Consider the following 14,833-nt stretch of genomic DNA (forward strand, 5'->3'; position numbering starts at 1 on the left):
CTAGAGCACAGCTCCGCTACAAGACCAGCAGCTCCCCACTAGTGCCCGAACCTCGGAAAAAGACTAGAATCTCACAAAAACGACTGAAATGCTATGGAACTCTCTGAATTGGCGAGTCACAAATGAAGCCTCGCGCCTCTATTTATAGCCAATGTTCGGACGATCCGAACCATTTCGGAAGCTCCGATCCGGCACACTTCGGACGGTCCGAACTCTGATCGGACGATCCGATCCTTGCATGACTTCCACGAGTACAGCCACCTGTCTCGGACGATCCGAACCCCAATCGGATGATCCGAACCTTACCACGTGTCCAGAGCCCTTCCACGTGTCCAGCCACCTGTCTCGGACGGTCCGACACTGGCTCGGACGATCCGAACTCATCGGACGATCCGAACTCATCGGACGATCCGAACTTGTTCGGTCCTTCCGATCCCACCGAAAATATAATTAATCCGATAATTAACTCAAATTAGGAATCGGGTTACTACACAATGACTACTGCTATCAGCGATATTTCCGACTCTGTTAAGCTCCTATCAATTGACGTTCGAAAATTATCTACTAAGATGGAGCTGTTTGACAAAAAGGGGGAAGAGACTTAAACTGATTTTAGAAAAGCAGAAGTAATCTTAAATTCTTGTATTTATGAAGAATATGAGTTCAGTTGAATCTACATCTTATTTTATCTACAAGAGTTCAGTTATTCAGTTATATTTTATTCTAAGTTTTGTCAAACACCATAAAGGAGGAAATTGTTGGAAGCTTAATTCCGGTGCTTTGACAAAAGACTTACCAACTGAACTAAGCAACTGAATTGATCATCAACTGAACACGTCATCTGCTGAACTCAGTTAACTGATCGATACAACTGAAGCTCATTCTCGTCAACTGATTTCTTACCAGCTGATCTCTCAGCAGTACACGTCATCCGTTGAAAGCGACAACAGACAAAATAGTACATATACCTGCAACTAGTAGTGGAACGCCGCATTGCAGAATGAACAGTGTACGACTGTCAGAATATATCGACGTGACAATCAACGGTTAGAATATTCAAACATTCTTTAATGTTACCGTTGAGAGGAGAGCCTATAAATAGTCGAAGGCAGCAACTGAAGAAACAACCCGACTTTCAGTTATCTCATTCTACTTGCTGTTACGCTGCAAAAATATTTACTCACAATCAGAAATCAAAGCTCACGCTTATCAGTCATATCAGTAGTATTCAAGACTACATTTTCGAGCTTATATAGCACTTTGTAATTTTTGATAGATTTTCTAAGTGGTGCTAAGATCAGTTACGATCTATAAAAGTGTTGTATACTAAGAGTTTCAGTTTTGGCAAAGTGATAAGTCCAAACTGAAGTGGGTCAGTACAGTGTCGTGTATTCGATCAAAGTCTTTTAGTGGATATCCTATCCTCGTGATAGAAGGGGTGACGTAGGAGTTATTCAAGTCTCCGAACATCTAGAAACATATTGTGTCATTACTTCAGTTTTCATTTTCAGTTAGATACTCTATCTTTCAGTCAGTTTATTTTCCGCAACTGTTTTATTCAGTTTAACTGATTGTTATTGACCAACAGGATATCTAGTTTCAGTTTGTAACAAAACTGAACTCATATTGTCGAAGAATATTTAAATTAGAGCAGTGTTTATTCAACCCCCCCTTCTAAAAACTCTTTATTCGATTAACCGATCCTTTCAAAATCCCTGTGGGGTAAATTTTATTATGTTTATATAATTAAATATAATTGATGACCATTATGTGATCCAAATCCACTTAATGCATAATTTTTCATAATTAAGGATGTTGTGGCTATTCCTCAATTATTTAAAATTATACGGTTCACTGGACAAAATTTTGGCTTTACTTAATGCTCTATATAATAGTTATTTCGCAATCAACACTTTCCAAGAGTGCTCCCAGGAAAGATAGGTAGTGCTAAGGCCCTTTAAATACCCAACTCCTAGACAGAGCAACGTTCCTCAGGGAGACCAGTGGCTAGTCAAGGCAGTTTAAACCGGTCTATGAAGAACTCCCTCAGATCATGTTTTCTTACGTCACCTTATAATTATTATTCAACTTAATTATCCACATTTATGTGAATCTTTATAAGCCAAAATTTTTCATATTAAATAACTTTATATTCACATTTTTACTTAATATGAACAATTACATTCCCCATCAGTTTTTCTCTTCAATCAAAGTAGTGATAAAGTGAGGATCACATTTACATAAAAATGTGGACTTCTCATCAGTTTTTCTCTTTTATCAGAGTAGTGATAAAGTGAAGATTATTTGTTCATTGTGAATATCTGAAATATTTTATCATATTATATTCACATCTTACTTGATATGTTCATCTCAATATAATTTAATATGAATATAATGTGAATATTTATTTTCAAAAATATTTTTCAATACAATTTGCATTTAAATTTCAAGAATAAATGCAAACACAATATTAAATTTGCATGTACAAATCAAACACTTATCCGTAATGTTTGACATTATTTAACAAGCAAAAATAATTTCTAGACATGTATTGAAAATTGCACTGAATTTGGAAATATTTTAATGTGTAGAAATTATTTAACCAAATGCTATATGTATACCAAATTATACATATAACTTAATAACACATTATGTGGGGACCCGGACGCTAATCATCTTCTTAATCATCTTTGAGATTTAATTATCAATTAAGATAAACAGGGTCTAAATTTTTTTTTTTAAATATAAGTGCGGAACGTAATGGAATTTAACTAATATACATCTCAGTATAAAAGTATAATAATGTACAACAATTATTCAAACTAGTCTAAGGTTCAACTACTAATTTTCAAGTATTAAACCAAATCTACAATAAGTCCGGAATCACCACTCTAAACTCGTCTTCTCTCATCATCTTCTTGACCCCGATCTTGTCCCACCTGTTGTCATGCACACATACAAAACAAGACAACAGCCGGATACTCCAGTGAGAATAAATTCCAGTATAAACAATGTAAGCATGCAATCATATAAAGCATATATAAATGCATAAACAATCATTAAAACATGTATCCAATCTGACTACATGAATCAATACAAATCTGTATTTAAGTCAATAACTCGTTATCTCATCTCAACTTATTTCTAATCTAGGGATCCCGATCTAAGTTAGACTTTGGCATGCTGTATCGAATGTCTACAATAGAAGTTGATCTACATCTAAGCTCATCGATACACCATAAGTCTAGGGTCTTAGCAGTTCTTTCAAAGACCTGGCGGTTCTGCCTTAGTTAGGCTGATCTGCCCTAGACTCAAACTATGGCTCTGCTATAATTCAATCGGCTAAACATATCAATCTGATAATCTGCAAATATCAATGCAATAAAATAAAGTATGTGATTTTGGGAAACTCAAGTCAAACTTAACTCGAGTTGTGCAATCCCGAATCATCATTTATTTATACCTTTATCTTCTCGATCTGACGAAGTCGAAGTCTCGAATTCAAATCTGTCCATACCCAAATCTGGCAATAACAATATCAAATATATTGTATCAATTTATACTCAATTCAAGACCTGTTCTGATCAATACCCAAATCAAAATACAATCTCAATCAATAACAAATTTGATCAAATGTCAATCTGCTGATGTTTCAACGGTATAACAATAAAGTCTTGATAACCCCGTCAATTTCAACATCCCAGATATAATACCACAACTCATAATCGATATTAGTACGAATCATACTGTTACAATAACAGATCATAATCTCAAATCTGTGTTATCTCAATCATATCAGTTCTAAAAATCATAACAATTATATAAACAGTCTGTTCTTCGATCTGACTTCAATCATATAATGATCTGTATATCCAGAACACATAATAACAGTGAAATCTCAATTCATAATCAATAACGACACATATCTGATATCAAATCTCAATCAATTCCTTTCGTAAATCATAACAATTTCATACGGTATCTGTTCTTTGGTCTGGCTTCGATTCTACGATGTCTAGTATATCAGGAACACTATATATGAATCATATCTAATTCTGACAGCATCATAATTTCAAATCATCACAAAACATAAGAAATCTTACGCACATTTGAAGCTTTCGTCGATAGGAATATGGTACCGTACTCGGATTCAAAATCAGACGGGCGAATTGTTCGCAAATCGAATTCTAAATTCAAAACTTGAAACCTCCCTCGGTTGCTCCCTTTCTTTCCTCGTTGCTGTCTGAAGAAAGTTTCCAACATATATATATACATATATATATATATTTATATATATATATATACATATATATATATATATTTCTGTCCAGATCCTCAACTGAACATCTTCTGGCGCTCGGGCGGTCACAAATTACCGCTCGGGTGCCACACTTTCTGTCCAAGAAGTAAAATTGGCGCTCAGGCGGTTCTTTTCTACCGCTCGGGCGCGAGATGTTCGGTCTAACATCTTGACTTATAATGTAACGATGCCCTGCTTTTTCATTTGAGTTCCTATAACCTCAATTCCGTCAATTAATCAACGTCTGATTACAACAATTAAATCTTGGGCATTACACATTAATTATTTATTTATTATTATTATTATTATTATTATTATTATTATTAAATATAATAAAATAAATAAATATATATATATTTACACACATATATTTTAACCGACACATCACACATGCACAATCAATATATGTGGGTCTCACTTAATTAATAATTTTTTTAAAAAAAAAATCAATAACCTCCGTCAATCAATTGAAGAGATTTATAATTGAAGACTTAGCTTGCATGTGGGTCTCCTCTCATTCAATTAGACCCTTGTCGTTCAATTATTACAATGCAATGAACGTTGAAATTATTGATTGTATAACATTTCATTTCATCTGTTCTTCTGCAATTGTTCTTTCGCAAATTTTCTTTCGAAAAAATTTGCTCTCCATATATCAAATTTCTCCTTTAATTTTCAAATTCAGAAACTTTATACAATTTTTCAAGATCTCATCCGAGAACTCCGAAGTGCAACGTGAAGAAATTTTCCGAAGAAATTTTCAGGTACGTAAACTTTCTTAAAGTTCATATCCAAACTTCAAGCTTATTAAGCAAATTAAAAAAAATCAAGGCAGAGGTATCATTGTTCTGATACCAAATGTTAGAGATTTTCTCAAAAATCATGTTTTCACGTATATATAAACATGATATAATTTGCGGAAACTTAAATCGAGTGTTACCTCCGGCCATTGAAAATTTGTTGAAGCTTTCTGATTTCTTTTCGATTGAAGCCTTCTAAATACTTCAACACTCCTTTAGATGGTGTGTTTTCTATATGAGATTGTGTGTTTAGGGACCCCAATGCCTTCGGTATTTATAGGCACACTCATACGATCACCGAGTGTTTTGGGAGCTCGAGATTCAAACCAAATTTGTATACGCATCTTAATTTTCAAAATTTGAGGCTGTCGTGTACAAATTTTTCAACAATTGTTGGCAATGACCGTCGTCATTTTCAACACGTTTATTTTACGGGTCACAATTTTCTTACATGAGGTGTTCCAAGCAGGTGGCTGACGTAGTATTTATGATAAAGGGGGAAGTTTAAGGCCCAAATTATGACTTGAGATTCTATGTACACAATTTTGTGAATCAAAACATGAAGGTGAATTAAATCTGACTACTTTAACAAAAATGAAGTGATCCATCCTGGGCCCATGCCAGTCAGAAGTTAAAAGCTCGTTCTTGGACATTTGATATTATGCGGTTGGATTGATACACAGTGAATGTCATTATAAGTATCATAATTCATCCTTTCCATCTAGCCTCTGTAACAAACATCAAGAGAAATAATCCGCTATCAAAGGATATGCACATCTTACAATTCACAAAAGGACTGTGAGAAGATGCTAAATAAGTGATACCTTGCAAACTCTCTGCGCCGTTGAAGACAAATGGGAGGTGGAGATATGAACACAACGAGTGTATTGGGACTCCCAATTTGGGAGACAAACTCTGCAGTTATCATTAAAACAAATAAAACTTCTCACTTGAATTCTTTTATTGTCCATATTTAATCATATACAACAGGTTAAAATCATATTACGTGAATTTCTTCACCAAGGATTTAGCTTTTCTCGGAAATCCAGAACAGACAACATATTTTACAGAGTAAAATATTAATCAATTTCAAGAAAATTATTGAAATAGAAGATGAAAGGAATGTGAAGTGTCACAAATTCTTTTATTTTATAACTAAGCAAGGGTAAAGTTATACAAGACAAGTCCTTTCAGATGCATAAAACTTCTTCAAAGATAGTTCCCAGCAATGATAATTTTCTTAAAAAAGATTTTGATGAAAAATAGGAATCTATGGAATTATTTGCGTTCACCTATGTTGCATGGATACGGATACGGATATCGTATCGAATACGATACAAATACGAAAAATTTTGAATATATAAGATACGATACGGCTAAGTAACGACAATTATTAAAAGATATATATATATATATATATATATATATATATATATATATATATATATATATATATATATAGTATTAAAAATTGTTGAGATATACGTATTTATATAAACATATTATAGAATTATATATACATAGATGTAAATATATACAATGCACAACTTCAGGGAGTGATTCAAAAATAAAATGCTAAAAAAGTTTCATTTTTTTTCGAAATGTATCCAAAAACGTGTCCCCGCCGTGTTCATGACGTATCCTAGCCGTGTCTATGACGTATCCAACTGGTCAAACATGCAAAAGTTAATGACATCGATTTTGCCGTATCCGACACACGTATCTGTGTCTCGTATCCGTGTTCGATACTTCAAAAAAATTAAGAATGTTCGTGCTACATTGGCGTTCACAATGGAGAATAAAACCTTAACATGCTGAACCATTTTTCTAAGATTTTCCTTGTACTCTTCCATGGGCACATGCTGCTTTTCACCAGTGCCTCCTAATAGAGCAGCATCATTAGCCCCGATATCAATAAAACAACGAAGATCAGGATAGAAGTTTGAGAGGAAAATAGAAATCAAAAGGATAGTTTATTGTTCGGGAGTCATCTTAATCTTTACACATTTCAATGCAATATGTTATGGGCCAAAGAGAAAGCCATTCAATCTACATCAACTTATGGGATCCCGCAAATTGTACTAAAAATAGGAATAATCAAATTTTATTGGAGAACACTTGAACCGAATTCATTCGAAGGGAAAGAATCACAAAAAAAACGACACGATTAAACAAACACGAGATGAACATTTGTTAAACGTCAAGAATGTTGATTATTACCAGAGGCAAAAGGTGATGCAACAAGAACAGAGCCCACCTAGTGTTATATCCACTGTTAGAGTAGATGCACTGCAAGACAACTGTTGGCTAGTGATTTTATTAACTCAGTTGTAATAAACAATCTTTATTTTAATATAATTCATTTTTTCATGGTTTGTTATTTCTTTATCTGTGTACCCATATTGTCAAACATAGATAAAGACCTTGATTATACTTTAATACAAATGAATCGTAATTCGATGTTGAAACTCATTTGTAAACACTGTATGATCTAAATTCGTTCATACTCGATTCAGCCGCCTGAAAATGGATAAAATTCGCTGGAGCTTGAGACTAGCATTTGTGATGTTGTGTACCACGTTTCTTGGTAAGGGCATAGAGATGTCCAAACATGCAGATGGGTAGTCATATGATGATTATATCGAACCACTATCCATCGGACTTTCCAAGTGGTTATCATTAATTAAAAGGATAAGTATGTGGTTATGATTGTACACCAATAGTCCTTACGACCCGAGACAACACTGAGGCTTTATATGCTAGGGCTGTTTTTTGACTCGTTTACCGGCTTCAGGAGAGTCATCAGGTGGCGAGATTGTGTACAGTTGCGACACATATAGGAGCCAGTGCATTGTAGTCGGGGATTCACCTCTCACCTACGGGTGTGGATATCCTATGTGATCTGATGAAATAATAGTGTGTGGAATCTCTAGCTAGAGTATGAGATGTACGTTGGAGAAAAAGTTCTCCAATAGTACATGTGATGTCACTATTTATATGTGTCACATAGTTATTGAATTAATATGCACCCTCGATGAACCAATGGTTGCAGATTCGATCGCGATATATGATATGAAGGGACCGTACTGTACACTAATCATAATCGACTGGTTCTTGCAGGCACTATCAGTGATACCTAGGGAATCATGGGCCGATGCTACTAGACGATCTTACCATGATTCAATGGGTTTAATCAGAAATATGATTTCTGACATCCTCATGATAAATTGTTGATACATAGAATGAGACGAATTAGGGTAAGTCCAAATAAAGGATTATGTCCTGAGTCACAAAGAGTTGTGAACCAATGGCTAGCTGTATCCCTGAACCATTGAGGGTCACAGAAGCACTGGATCATTTGTTGCCGTTGAGAAAATAAATTCAAGAAGTTGAATTTATATTATGATATAGTAAATTCAAGGAGTTGAATTTATGATAAATAAATTTTGAGAAAATAAACTCAAGGAGTTGAATTTATGAATTTATAAAATTTGAAGAGAATAAACTCAAGGAGTTGAATTTATATTATTTGGGAATTTAAATCATCAAGCTCAAAAGTTGAGTTTATTAAATATAGTGAGAAGTATGTTTAAATGTGCTTGTAGGAGTACAAGTCCAACATACTAAATAATTAAAGTTTTAGTGGACTTTGATTAATTAATTAAACTAGTTAGACTAGTCCAATTAATTAATCAAGCTCATCAATATTAATTAAATAGGCCTAAGTATTATATTATGGTAATAGGGCCATGGAGGTTTTATTTAAAGGGGAGACCTAAAAACCTAGCCACCACTAGTCTCCAAATTTTCGAAAAACACTTCGTCTTTCCTCTCAAAATTTTCGGCCTCCACTCCTAGGATTTTAGGGGTTATTTGTGACACCTTTAATTTTAATCTCCAACGAAAAATATCTTCTAAATTTCTAGTGCAATTTTAAAGAGGAACAAGTAATCCGGTCATGGACCTGATTCGAAGATTGAAAAAATGAGATTCGAAGAAAGTTCGTAGGGAATTCATCAAGAGCTATCTCCGCTAACTCCGAAATAGTTGGAGCCATGTGAATCATTCACCAAAGATATAAAATTTCAACACCCTATGAATGTTTAATTGTTAAAACCATACGAGTATCCAAAATAATTTTGAATGTCAAAATAAATTTTTTAAAACTTCCGCTGCTTTTGGACACGTAGAAAACCGAGATCCAACATCCACCATACCCACGAAGAGCTACATCGACCTGCAAACGTCAAAACGCCAAGTTTTTGATAGATTATCTGCATACCCAAATAAAAATATAAACAAGTAGATCGTCCAAATGAAAATCTTCGGAGATTAAGAGAAAGATCACCTTTCTTGAATAAATGTTAGCAAGAGCAGCACCCCAACCCCCTGATTCAAATGATCGTTGTGTCAGTGAGTCTCCAAACAATACCCACTGTGGCCTCTATTAACAAGCAAAACACGTTTTTGCTTGTCCTTGTTAATCTTTTCTTATTTCTCCCATTTAGAGGCATAAGCGTGTTTTTCATATTTCTTTGTATTGATATAAAAGAGGCACATGACGGTTAACGTATTCACTTCTTCTAGACTTCCTTTTGGGTATTGAATGAAGTCCCATTATTTCTTTAGCTTCTGATATTCTTTCTTAGCTTCTGATATGGTATCAAAGCTTAATCTCTAAGCTGAAACTCTGATTATCTTCAATGGCGAGAGGAAATCAAGTACCAATTTCGTCTCAAGCTACAAGCTCAAACAACTCAGGTGGTCGAGTATCTTACGAAGATTCGAGTAGACTGTTCTATCTGCAAAATGGCGATCATCCTGGTTTGGTCTTGGTTTCTCATTTACTTACAGGTAACAACTATAATACCTGGAGTAGAGCGATGTCAATGGCTTTGACCGCTAAGGATAAACTTTTGTTTGTTGATGGTACACAATTACGCCCTCCATCTGGTGATTTGTTATATGCTGTTTGGATTTGCTGTAATAACATGGTGATCTCGTGGATTTTGAATTCTGTCAGTCGAGAGATTGTGGATAGCTTATTATACATATCCACGGCATATGAAATTTGGAATGATCTAAGAGATAGATTCCATCAAAGTAATGCTCCAAGATTTTTTCAAATAAAGAATCTCTTGACCGGACTACATCAAGGCTCTATGGATATTAGTTCATATTACACTAGAATGAGAACTTTGTTTGACGAATTGAAAGATTTCCAGCCGATTTTCGTGTGTCACTGTGGTTTGATAAAAGAATGGTTGGATTATCACAATCAGGAGTGTGTGATGCAATTCTTAATGGGTTTAAATGAGTCATATGCTCAAATCCGTGCTCAGATCTTAATGATGGAGCCACTGCCAGTGATTTCAAAGACTTTCTCTTTGGTTGTTCAGGAGGAGAGTCAAAGATCTATACATCATGATGCTTCTGTAACTCTACCTGATCAATCACTAGTCTTCAATACCTCGAACGTTGCAGCTATAAGAGGTGCTCCTAACATTAAGGGAACCAAGTTTGATAGGCCTGTTTGTTCACATTGCCATTTTCCCAATCACACTGTTGACAAATGTTACAAATTGCACGGATACCCTCAGTCATCCAAGGTATAAGCAGAAACAGAGTGAAGGAAAGTTCATGTTAATCATGCTTGCAGCTATTCTGATGTGCCACTGCCAACTACTGGTGAAGAGAGTGAAGGAAGAGTCCATGTTAATCATGCTCGCAGCTACTCTGATGTGACACCGCCAAAAACTGGTGAAACTCTGAATCCAGATCATTGCCGGCAGCTTATTGCATTCTTAAGCTCGCAACTTCAGCTTGGTGACAACAATACTTTGGTTTCACAGTGTCAACCTGATACTGCACTTTTTCCGGTACATCCTCATTATTCACTAACTCTACTTCTGCTCTTACCTTATCTTGGATCATAGACACGGGTGCCACACACCATATTTGTTGTTCTTTGAAGTCTTTCCATGCCTTCAAACTGCTTCATTCTAGTGTCACATTGCCTAACAATTCGATTGCATCGGTTACCCACATAGGGACAGTTAAATCGTCCAGTGAACTAATCTTGAAAGATGTTATTTATGTCCCTCATTTCAAATTTAACTTGTTGTCCATCAGTTCCTTAACCAAACAAATTCCTTGCTCGGTCTCTTTTCTTCCTGATTCTTGTCAAATCCAGGTTTTCAACCAGGACAAGATGATTGGGATGGATAGAAGAGTGGGCGACCTGTACATTTTATGTCATTTTCTAGCTTTTACTACATTTATAATGTTTCCCTTTCCACGTCTCAACTTTGGCATTATAGATTCGGACATGCTTCTTTTCCCAAGTTATCTATTTTGGGAAAAGCTTTGGACACCAATCCCATCAATAACAATGATATATTGAACTGTGAAATATTCCCTTTGTCAAGACAAAGAAGATTGCCATTTATTTCCAATAGTTCATTGTCCAATAGTCCTTTTGATTTGATTCATATTGATGTTTGGGGTCCATTTAATCCTTTAAGTGTTGATGGTTTCAAATATTTTCTCACAATTGTTGATGATCAATCTCGATACACATGGATTTATTTGCTTAAATCTAAATCCGATGTGCTGCATATATTTCCTTCCTACTGTCGGATGATTCATACACAGTTTGACAAGCAAATAAAACAATTCGATCCGAAAATGCTCCCGAATTTCGGTTCTCTGAATTTTTCAAGTCTGTCCGAAGGAACTATTCCATTTCATTCTTGTGTGGAACTACCACAACAAAATTCTGTTGTAGAAAGAAAACACCAACACATTTTGAATGTGGCCAGGGCTTTAATTTTTCAGTCTAATATCCTTTTAGCATACTGAAGTGATTGCATTCTCACATCCGTTTATCTTATTAATCGTACACCTACATCCCTTTTGTCAAATAAATCTCCTTTTGATATACTTTTTCATAAAAGTCCTTCATACTCTCATTTAAAGGTGTTTGGTTACCTGTGCTATGGTTCAACTCTTCTTAGCCATCATACCAAATTCTCTCCCCGAGCAATCAAATCTGTTTTCTTCGGTTATCCTCCTGGTTAAAAAGCATATAAATTGCATAATATTCTCATTAATGAAATTTATATATCTTGAGATGTAACATTTCACGAGAATGTTTTCCCTTTCCAATGTGAATTTTCTCCTTCTGTGGACTCTAATTTCTTCTCTGATTCTGTTTTACCAACCCAAGCCCCTTTTTCTTCGCATCCTTTAAATGATCCGGCTGCAAGCTCCAATAATGATGTTGTTGCATGTCCACATCGAGTTCCAAATAAGCCAGCATGGTTGACTGATTATCAATGTTATGCCATTGCATCTTCCCCTCCTACCTCCACAACTCACCCTTTATCTTATGTTCTTAGCAACCATAAACTTTCCATTCCTTACCAAATTCTTGTTCACAACATATCTTCCATTGTTGAACCAAATACTTTCTCCCAAGCTGTTGTGAAACCAGAGTGGCGCGAAGCCATGGATGCTGAATTGCAAGCTCTGGAAAGCAATCGAACTTGGTCTATTGTTTCTTTATCACATGGGAAGAGTGTTGTGGAGTTTCGCTGGGTGTATAAGGCTAAATTTAGAGCCGATGGCACACTATAGAGGTATAAAGCACGGTTGGTTGCTAAGGGATACACACAACAGGAGGGGTTGGAATATTTTGAAACATTCTCACCTGTGGCCAAGATTGTCACGGTCAGAACATTACTGGCGTTGGCTGCAATCCGTGGTTGGTCTCTTACCCAACTCGATGTCAACAATGCTTTCCTACATGGTGATTTAAATGAGGAGGTGTACATGTCATTGCCTTCAGGATATTAAAAAAAAGGGGTAAATCTTCCCATGAATGCAGTTTGCAAGCTCCACAAATCTTTGTATGGCCTCAAACAGGCTTCACGTCAATGGTTTTCCAAATTTTCATCTACATTGCTCACCATTGGTTTTCATCAGTCACATGCTGATAGCTCTTTGTTTACTCGATCACGGGGTGATGACTTTTTGGCATTGTTGGTTTATGTGGACGACATTGTTATTGCCACGGATAATGAGAAGGAAGCCTTAGACTTGAAGATGTTCTTGAATAGTCATTTTAAACTAAAATATTTGGGCAGCTTGAAGTAATTTCTGGGGATAGAAGTTGCAAGATCGTCTTGTGGCATCTCTATTTGTCAACGACACTATGCACTTCAACTACTTACTGAGGCGGGTCTTTTAGGATGCTCGCACAACACCCTTGGATGTCAATTCAAAGCTAAATAATGAAGATGGTGACTTATTGAGTGATCCTTCTCTCTATCGAAGGCTAATGGCGAAGCTATTGTATTTAACCATCACAAGACCTGACCTTGCCTATTCAGTTAACAAGCTAACTCAGTTTGAATCTAAGCCTCGAACTCCACACCTACAAGCTGTGTATTCAGTGCTTAAGTATGTGAAAGGCACGGTTGGTCAAGGTCGCTTTTATGGACAATCAACCCCATTCAAACTTAGTTTTTTATCTGACTCGGATTGGGCAGCTTGTCAAGACACTCGGCGATAAGTTTCTGGATATTGTATTTGTAGTGACCCGTTCCAGAATCACCTAAATGTAGTGACCCGTTCCAGAATCACCTACTAGTTGAGAACTAAGCATGCAATTAACTTAATTAATAAAAATCAGAGATAACAGCGGAAATATGGTTAACAACAATAGTTTATACAACCCAATCGAAATCCAAAATACTCAACTAACTGAAAGAATCTGCTACAATTATATCAAATCAAATGGAAAACACTGAAAACTAAACCAACCAGCTACTCAATGTCCTCCTCCTGCTCCTCCTGAGCCATCCAACCTGAGGCCTGCCCCGTGGAAATGGGGTGTCCAAGATAAACAAAACCGAGGACGTGAGCGATAAGAACGCCCAGTACAAAAGCATGAGTATACAAACCTATATGAAATGCACATGCTATGATATGATACCAGGGTAGTCAAGAAACAGGAGTCACAAAAGATCTCAAAATGCTCAGTCTAGAGGCGCCAAGTGGATAGTGCCGCGCGGTACTACCTCTGGGTCACTGCATCCACTGCAAGAACAGACGTGGACCTAAAATGTCCCGGATCACCGAAGCCCTCCCGACCCGTCGGCCACTGTGTACTCTCGGTGTCCATGCGTCCACAAGACAAGACAGGGCTGAGCGGCCCCACAAGATATATATCTTATCTCGAAAGAGATACAGCTCAACAGTAAAGGCTATCTCGAAGGAGATACGGCTCAACATGAAATGCAACATGCAGTAATAAACGTGACATAATAGCATGCATCATATGACATATATCAATGCACCACATAATCATGCAACACATATAAGAATGTATACTCGACCAGGATATCTCGGATAGTACTTTCGTACTTCTATCACAGCAATCCTAATCCACTGGAATAACCAGACAACAGGTCTAGTCCAAGCCTATTCATCAAGTGAAAACCATCACTAAAACTTATCTACCAGACTTAACTAGATAATCCTGAGATAATACTGATACAATTCCAAACCTTCGTCCGTCGCTAGCCCACTGATGCCGCTAGCTCCCAACTAGAGCACAGCTCCGCTACAAGACCAGCAGCTCCCCGCTAGTGCCCGAACCTCGGAAAAAGACTAGAATCTCACAAAAACGACTGAAATGCTATGGAACTCTCTGAATTGGCGAGTCACA

At 36.3% G+C, this 14,833-nt stretch overlaps 1 protein-coding gene and 1 long non-coding RNA gene across 2 annotated transcripts in view; one reads left to right on the forward strand and one right to left on the reverse strand.

Annotated features, from left to right (window-relative positions):
• The window catches only part of LOC140804785 (uncharacterized), a 29,970-nt gene extending 22,961 nt beyond the window's left edge, over nucleotides 1-7,009 (reverse strand). Inside the window, exons 1-2 of the long non-coding RNA XR_012112201.1 lie at nucleotides 6,906-7,009; nucleotides 5,925-6,015 (exon numbers count right to left, since the gene is read on the reverse strand). This is a non-coding gene — a long non-coding RNA (uncharacterized lncRNA). The remainder of the gene's footprint in view (nucleotides 1-5,924; nucleotides 6,016-6,905) is intronic.
• Nucleotides 7,010-9,803: 2,794 nt separating this feature from the next.
• On the forward strand, nucleotides 9,804-12,738 carry LOC140805374 (uncharacterized). Its single transcript, XM_073161646.1, has 5 exons — nucleotides 9,804-10,618; nucleotides 10,760-10,979; nucleotides 11,294-11,343; nucleotides 11,421-11,821; nucleotides 12,233-12,738. The coding sequence occupies exons 1-5, from the start codon at nucleotides 9,804-9,806 to the stop codon at nucleotides 12,736-12,738; spliced, it is 1,992 nt and encodes a 663-aa protein (XP_073017747.1).
• Nucleotides 12,739-14,833: the final 2,095 nt, after the last annotated feature.

This window comes from Primulina eburnea, chromosome 11, assembly GCF_022965805.1.
Source record: "Primulina eburnea isolate SZY01 chromosome 11, ASM2296580v1, whole genome shotgun sequence".
Taxonomy (NCBI): Eukaryota; Viridiplantae; Streptophyta; class Magnoliopsida; order Lamiales; family Gesneriaceae; genus Primulina; species Primulina eburnea.

Bases quoted from the DNA above. Each gene is read 5' to 3' on its own strand.
- LOC140805374 (XM_073161646.1), top strand. From the start codon at position 9,804: ATGGCGAGAGGAAATCAAGTACCAATTTCGTCTCAAGCTACAAGCTCA. The intron at 10,980-11,293 runs GTACATCCTCAT...TGTCAAATCCAG, and splicing joins CTGATACTGCACTTTTTCCG to GTTTTCAACCAGGACAAGAT. The intron at 11,344-11,420 runs GTACATTTTATG...TTGGCATTATAG, and splicing joins GATAGAAGAGTGGGCGACCT to ATTCGGACATGCTTCTTTTC.